Below are 8,322 nucleotides of genomic sequence, written 5' to 3' on the forward strand. Positions count from 1 at the left end.
CTGCTTCTTTTCCTAGTTGTTTCACAATGCAGCTTGTTCATCTGGAGTATGCAACAGTTTCTAATTCTGGATAAGTGGAGGAAAAGCAAAACACAAAGCCACAACAGTGCTCACGTGAGAAGAGGGATGTTTTCCTTTGCAGGCCAGCTTGGGTCTCGGAGCAGGCTGCATCCTTGAGGATCCCGTCCTCCTCACGCGCTGTTTTAGTGAAAATATGGAAATTCATTGAATTTGAAATTGAAATTGGGTTTGAAACGCCTTCAGAATGTCTCCCAGGATTGTCAATACAGCTAGATCAGAAGAGCAGTAACCTTCCGCTGCATTTCATGGGGGACCAGGCATCATATTCTGTGGGCTTTTTTAAAAATTGCAGTTCAAAATCATAAATGTTTCTCTTCTAAAATTGGATATTTTATATGAGGGAAAATGTTCTCTTATTAGAAAATAAATTCCACTGGGCAATGAAAGTGACCACTTAAATTAAAAAATAGAAATAACACCCACCCCCAGCACATTGAACAATCTGCAATTTTTTTTTTTAACAATTTACAAAAAATAAATGTCAGGGAGAAAAAAACACCAAACCAGTTAAAGCACAGAGAATGAGGGATTGCCTGCACAAGGATCTCAACTCATTAAGTCTCCAGAAAAAAAATAAAACAGCCAGCCAAAATTATGTGAAATGCCAAATACAAGTACTCCACTGGGTTTCCATACGGTGCTCTTTATTCCTCCTTTTTTTTTTATCGTGTTTCATCCTATCTCCCTGTGTAAAATCAGATTCTTTCCTGCCTTCTTATTATTGGTGTTGCTTTTTCCTCCCACCGCTGTCTTTCTGCCATCTACTCCTGGGGATGGAGGCACGGTCCCAGAAATGGTCCAGCTGGATCCTTTTCACATGACACTCAGAGCTGCAGGAGCAACCTGCCTGCCCCAAGCCTCTGCCAGTGACTCTGCTGGTCTCCATCTGTTTAATTTCCCTTTATTCTTATTCTCAAACTTGCTCAGATTTCCACTTCCCATTAAATCTTTGGGCTTCCAGTGTGACCCACCTACAGTCATTATCTCACCGAAAAGGCATCCCCAGTTCTGGAGGTGAGGTAACTCTTTCCAACACCTTTAAACTGGATGTATAAATATTGTTAGTATGGAGACCTGCGTGACTAAGGTGAGGAAATTTCGGCTTTCTCAATAGGTAGAGCACGAAACTCAGTTGGAACAGAGGTGGCAATTAACCAAGAAAGCTCAAAGGAGGGGCGTTGGTTGGCTTCATAAGGCCAAAGCCTTTGTAAGGCATCAGGCAGGAGGAAAACAGGAGCTGGCACCCTCCATGCCAGGCACTGCAACCCTCTCTTCCTTGTGCAATATTTTCTTTTCCCCAATCCAGAAGGGATTTCATGAGCTTTTATTGGTAAATCAACTTTTATAGCTGACTATTTGAGGTAATGGCAGAAAAGGGGGCTCGAGGCACAAGGCGATGCCATTCCGCAGCCTGTGCTGCAGAGGCAGCCCACATTCAGATTTATTTCAGCCAACAGCATCCATTAACAGGTACAGAAATAGCATCTCAGCCAGGCACTTTTTTTTTTCTTCTCCCCCCTCCCTTGTAGTCTCATCCAAGCAAAACCTAAAATATCTCTTGCCTCCTGCAAGCTGCTGAGATTTTGAGATGGCAAGGCTGTATTTCTTAAAGGAGTTACTGCAGGGTTTCTGACAGTCAAGATTTTCCATGAGATGGTCCTGCACTCTTCCAACTGGTCCCTGATATTAATGTTACCTTCATCCCTCACCAGTGCCAGGTGAGAGAGCTTGAGAAGAACCCATGGCAGGGTAGAAAGAACACATTATTAGGACACCAGAGGGGCCAAGGCAAAGAAGAAGACACTATCACAGTTTACATGTATTTGGAAGCTTTGAAGCTCAAGAAGATTTTGGAAAGAGTAACAGGGGATTCAATTTGGGGTGGAGGATGGGGTGGAAAGACTTATTTTCCTTGACACAGTCGCTGAGTGGAGACAGAAAGAGAGCATTTTGCTCATCTTATTCTAAACCTGGTTGAAACTGTCACATGAGAAAGGCAAACAATGTCTTATTTTAGTAAAAACATGTAGTTTTCATGCAACAAAAGCTGAAATTGAAAAGTAACTGCGAAATTCAGATGTTTTTACTAAGTGTGGGTTTTTAAGTTGGCCAAAAGCGCTGAGAATCATTTCAGAAAGTATTGTCATTAACATATAGGAAAAGCGATGGGAAAAGTGGTTAAAAAGAAGTGCAAAACCCCAAATTTATCTTGGTCCCTCAGCACAGAAATGCTACAACACTTAACCATTCTTCAGTTAGCCCGTCTCGTATTTCAATAAATACCAGGACACCCTCCTTGCCCAGAAATGAAATCTTTATAGGATGACAAAACCTAATCCCATCTTCTCAGCCTACGGCCAGTGCCGTGGTTTCTCCCCGTTACACAGAAACCGGTGCACTTTGCAGCCTCTCTTCAGCGCTGGAGGAGCAGTGTCCTCCTCAGATCCAGCTGGTCTGCAAACACAAGGGCTTTTTTTCAGGTGCCACTTCTATACAAGCCCTCCTTAAAAGCAGGACTGCACTTATAAACTGCTCAGCTGGGAATTATGCACCTTCCAGCTCCAAGAGTGCATGTATTTTGGCCATCTTAGCTCTAGCTCCCCTTCTCCAAGAGCTGCAGGGGATCTCCACCCCATTTCCTCGATCCCCAAGCCTGGAAATACAGCTGCAACAGAGGAAAGGGAAGGACCCGAGACCTCCCCACCCAATCAGATACCCATTGCCTCTGCCAGGCTCTTTCTGCCTGTTTCCCTGTGAGGAAGTTGTGGGCCATCACTCAGCAACATCTTCTCCAAGAAGGCACGGAGGTCACCTTTTCATGAGATTCCAGCAGCATTGTCCTCATCTTGGGCGCCTCCGGCATCTTGGTGTGGTCCTTTTATCTATTTTAAAAGCTGAAACCACCCACGCTGTGGAGATCACGCAACAACTTTGCAGCACAACCAGGAGCACAACCAATACCTGGCAGCCCCCCAGTCCCGCGCGTTGGCAGTTACAAAACAATTCTCACTCTTGCTTATGGTGGGAACAACACAAACATCTTTGACCTTTCCAGGTTGACACCTTCATTCGTTAGCGCTGAGTGATCAGGCAGAGCATCTGGCTTTGTCTGTCTTGAGTTGCTGGATGCAACTGAGTCAACAGAGAAAGACAGCCAGGAGAAGACTCCCAGGTGCTAAAAAGAGGAATTCAATGTGAAGTAAGAGATTCAGACCACTACCCTTTCTGGCAGAGTGGTTTTCTCAAGCTGGATCTCAGTGTGGATATAGCAAACACACTCTAGAATAACATAAATCTTTATTTTGCCTGACAATTGTCATACATATGCTATCAAAAGAGCTTTCCCAGGGAAAATTAGTACAAAACAACAAATGATACAGGGGAAAAAAAAGAGGAGCTACGCTGCCACACCATTTTGTGGATGGGACCTGAAATAATGTCTTGGAAAAAAACAGGGTAGCATAGACTCTGTTGGGGACATTTGACAGAGGATATTCATTTCCTAGCTGGGGGAATACCTTGTAGGTTCTTGGGTTGTCATATCTTCGCCCACCCCTCATCACAATCCGGCCCTGATGACACAGATCATACTGGCCACAATTCCCAGGAGCATCACACCATAGCTGATTTTTATGCTGTTGGCCCCACTGAAATTGCACAGGGAGGTTTTGCAGCATTTGGTGGAATAAGCCGCCACGCCGAAGTTCACGTTTGTCTCAGGACAGTCTGCAGAACATTTCTTGGTGATGCGATATCCCATGTCCTTGCCTAGATAGAGAATAGACAAGAAAGGACAGCTGTGATTTAAAACTGCAAGAGCTGACCAGAGGACGATGGGAGGAGGTATATTGCAGTATGCTTAATTTGCAATGCAGCAATAACAGCTATCAGCAGATTTGATGAATGCTGCGTGAGTATTCACATAACCTGGATCAAATGCATGACACTAGAAAGTCCTTGGTAGAAATCCACACCACGCTTCCTGTAGGACAGCAAAAAATCACAGAATCACAGAATCATAGAATAGTCTAGGTTGGAAGGGACTTTTCAGATCATCGAGTCCAACTATCAACCTAACTCTGACAAAAAACACCACTAAACCATGTCCCTCAGCTCCACGTCTACCCATCTTTTCAATACCTCCAGGGATGGTGACTCCACTACTTCCCTGGGCAGCCTCTTCCAATTTTTACCCTTTCAGTATAAAAATTCCACGTCTACCCGTCTTTTCAATACCTCCAGGGATGGTGACTCCACTACTTCCCTGGGCAGCCTCTGCCAATTTTTACCCTTTCAGTATAAAAATATTTCCTAATATCCAATCTAATTCTCCCCTGGCACAACTCGAGGCTGTTTTCTCTTGTCCTATTGCCTGTTACTTGGGAGAAGAGACTGACCCCCACTTCATGACAACTTCCTTTCAGATAGTTGTAGAGAGTATGAGATCTCCCCTCAGCCTCCTTTTCACCAGGCTGCCAATCACTGTATTTTCAGCTTCTAAAACTGCGTTACTTACATCCAACCCCTCTCCATCCCCTTCAAAAAGCCTGTGTGTGACCTCTCAGATCAAGCAACAGGGTCTGCTCGTGAAAATCTGTGTGCTTCAACCAGCCCTGCCACAAGATGGTGAGGAACATACCACAGGTGGTAGATCACAGAGCATCCCTGAGGGATTCACTCAGGTTATGTGTTGTGGTCTGTAAACCTCTGTGATCGATTCTTTCCAACAAGACCAACTACTCCCCTAAAAAAAAAAACTATTCCCCATCAATTTCTCTGGAAGAAAAATATATAAAAATAAAGCCTTGAAGTGTTGCTGGTACTCACCTAATCCAGCACTGCTGTACGTGGTTGTACAGTATTTCTCATGGTCTTCACACTTGTAGGTTTTAAGACAGTTCCAGTTGGAGTGCTCATTGTCGCACGTGTAGCAAAACAGTGAGGAAGCTGGAAAAAATGCACATGCCACAAATTAGCAGTTTCCAGCAATACCCTCCTGGGAAGAAAGTGTCAAAAGCCATATCCCTTCTTGGAAAATACAAGGTGAAAAGTATGTTACAAACAAGTTTTCATGACAAGTGAAGTAAGAAAGTTGGTTTTGATTAATGAAGATGAAAAAGCAAACAGAACAGAACCAGTTTTCTTTCTTTACTTGAGACTTTCGGTGATTAAACCTGAAAACAAATGGTTTTTTTCTCAGCCTGAGCAGTGTTCTCAGGTGAACTTTCTTTCTCCCCCTGGGTCCGTGTTGGCCTGGTTGACAGCCAACCTGCAAAAGCCAGGCTCATGACCTGCCCAGCTGGGTCTTGTATGGCTCTGGCAAGGAGAAGATGAACTGGCACTGCTCTCAGGTGAGTTGTTAGTATTTTCAGACTGCAGCTGCAAAACACTGTACAGGCATGAATTAATTAAGGCCTATGACACCCCTGTGAGCTAAATTACTGAGCACGGAGCCACTTTGAGGGAGTTCCCTGGGAGAGGTTGCTCTGGACAATAGAGAGATTATTTCTACCAACGCCTGGAACAACATGTTCTCAGTGATATTATTAGTATGGCTGAGCCAGGTCCATTACAAAGCCAGAATTAGGTAGGATACGGATTTCTGAACAAAACTGAAGCAAACTGAGTCAAATTTCCAGGCCGGCGGTGCTAGAAGCACAGGCACATGCCATCTTGTTCCCTGGAGGTGGATTCACAACTGGTGGAAACTGTTTCCCTCCTGTTCAGGGTCCCATGAAATGCTCCTCATTTCTGAGGAGCGGTGACAGAGGCGGTTCAGCCACCCTCAGGACAAACTGCTCCATTGTCACCAGTGGTGGAGAACTCTTGGTTGAAGGCAACCAAATTGCAACCCAGGGAGAGTCCTCCATTAGGCTGAAATTTCCCTGGTTCAGTTCCTCCTAACTTTCTCAACCCAGGAAGAAGAGCCCCTTTCAATTGAATTTGAACCTGTGTTTGACAAAGAAACTCCTCCCAGGGACTCTCCAAAACCCAGCTGCTGTTGGTTCAAATTCATCTCTGAAGTTGATGACCCTTGGTTAGACAATGTCTACCCATGACCCTTGGTTAGACAATTCCAGAAGCAGTTTTAAAAGAGAATGAAAAGCCATTTCAGGCCATAACTACCCCAAGTAGGAGAAGAAAAGTCCTCCCAACTGTGATGTGGGGAGCTCAGGTGCCTTGGGTACAGCTCAAGTCAGCGTATGACCGATTGTCTTGCTCTGAAACCCGCCCAGATGCTCTTTTCTAGTGCCAGGTGTTGCGAGCGCAGGTGTTCTCCATAACAGCAGATAAAATCACCCTTGTTGCATGCTGGTTTTAACTTCTCTGTGACTGACTATTCTGCACTCCTTGTTTCTCCATCACTTGGATAATTCAAGCCTCTCACCTCTCCCCTGGCGGTCCCACCGACCTGAGCTGTGGGCTACTGTCCTTTTGCAGACCTCACCAGAGCAATCCCAGACAGGCTGCCTGCCAAGTATTATCACATTTTCCAGTCCCCGTAGAGCTCTCTGATCTGCTTTTCTGCTAAATCTCACAGAGTTGCTCAAACCACTTCCTGCTGCAGATGGAACCGAGACCCCAGCATGTGCGTGAAAGCAACTGAAATGCACCCGTGTTGACTGACTGGTGCAAGGAAAATCCCTCCCAGTCAGGAAACAATAACTGCTTAAATAATTATGGCTGTTATAAAGCCTTGCCTGCGTCTGACCTCCACCCTCCATTAGCTCCAGTTTTGCAAATGCAGCCAGAAATAGCCTTAACGGTGCAAAAAGTCTCGCAGCGCTCCTCGGGACTGCAAATACACTCACAGAGCCAATGTTTCTCAACTGGGTATTTCTACACAATTATCTAGTTCTATCTGCACCTCCTTTTGAATGAGAACAAGCACAGAGGATTGTGAATCCCATTACAAACACACTCACTCCTAGACAAGACACTTAAGAAAACTCTTCAAACCTATGAGCAAAGAGCTGTTAGGCTTTCAAATAACTGCCAACAACCTACTTTCTTAATTGCAATGTCTTTGTGGGAAATAAAGCGAAACGCTGGCAGAAGATGTGGTGTCAGTCCCGGCCGTATTACCTTTATCGACAACTCCTCGAGTTTCATTCAGGAACCAAAATAAAACCCAAGGCAAAGCTGTGAGCCCAGCTTAATTCTTATTAGCATTTTCCAGTTTGCACACCTAGCTTCAGATGCGAGTGGTCGGAGCTTGATACTCGAGGGTGTGAGAAACCAGAGTGGTGAGCTCATCTTCTGTGGGTTATGGGTGCCTCAGCAGAACTCACCCAGGAGCTAAGACTCAACCACACTAAGTATTGCTTGAACCAGTTGACGGCAAAGAAAAACTGCACTTCCAAGACCTCACCGATTCCAGTAAAAGCTGTCAAACCTTCTTGTCCCTGTGTTATCCCTAATTTCTCTTCGGATGTTTTCATCCTCTCCATCTGGCTCTCCCAGCCTCCAAAGCTCCTTACCTTGCCTCGCACACAGGACTGCCACCAGCAGGGCGATCACAACAGCCTTCATGGTCGCTGTGCCCTCAGAGCTTGAACAATGTGGGACGGTGCACCACGGTAGGGTTTTATACTGGGACTGCGTTTACTTAGACTTCCTTTGATTGCAGTAATTTGAGGTTTGGGGAGTGACAGCACAGAAGATGCGATCAGGGATGGGTGGGTGTGTTTGTGCGTAGGAACCTATTACGAGGCTCCAGCTAGCAATTTTTTTTTTTTTTTTTTTTTTTTTATTACGTCTCATCCAGATCCAATCTTTTTTTCCGAGGCCTACTCCTGCTGACCACGTCTGCATTGCTAATTTGGGGAGCAATTTATCTGATTCAAACACGGGAGTCCCTTCTTACTCCGTTGGGCTGAACCACAACATCTGGAGCAAAACAGAGGCAGCTGCGCCTCTGGGGTGGCTCATGGCTTGCAGGATGGTAGGTGTCACCTGGCATCCTCCATCCTTTCTCTCTGCCATGATACAAGAGCTTCTGTCCTGGTTTGAGCAACACAGGACTAAATTCTCTTCTAATGCTTGGGAAAACTGCAGTTTTAGAAGACTCTAGTATCTGAATTGGTGAAAATATTTACTTTATCACCAGCTCTGGGGTGCAGGTTTCAAGGTCTTGGTGTTTTCATGCTCTCCAGGTGTGGGGACAAGGAGGAGAGAGACCCGGGCACTTGACCCAAGCTGCCAACAGGGTTATTTCATACCATGAGCATCACATTCAAT

At 45.3% G+C, this 8,322-nt stretch overlaps 1 protein-coding gene across 1 annotated transcript; it reads right to left on the reverse strand.

Moving 5' to 3' along the window:
- Positions 1 to 3,358: 3,358 nt before the first annotated feature.
- LOC106902110 (lymphocyte antigen 6E-like) lies at positions 3,359 to 7,692 on the reverse strand. The gene is made up of 3 exons (XM_014965288.1): positions 7,563 to 7,692; positions 4,909 to 5,028; positions 3,359 to 3,849 (listed from the first exon to the last, which is right to left on the reverse strand). Exons 1-3 carry the CDS (start codon positions 7,612 to 7,614, stop codon positions 3,641 to 3,643), a joined length of 381 nt encoding a protein of 126 aa, XP_014820774.1. The 5' UTR covers positions 7,615 to 7,692; the 3' UTR covers positions 3,359 to 3,640.
- Positions 7,693 to 8,322: the final 630 nt, after the last annotated feature.

The sequence above is a fragment of the Calidris pugnax genome, unplaced genomic scaffold, assembly GCF_001431845.1.
Source record: "Calidris pugnax isolate Ruff unplaced genomic scaffold, ASM143184v1 scaffold41, whole genome shotgun sequence".
Taxonomy (NCBI): domain Eukaryota; kingdom Metazoa; phylum Chordata; class Aves; order Charadriiformes; family Scolopacidae; genus Calidris; species Calidris pugnax.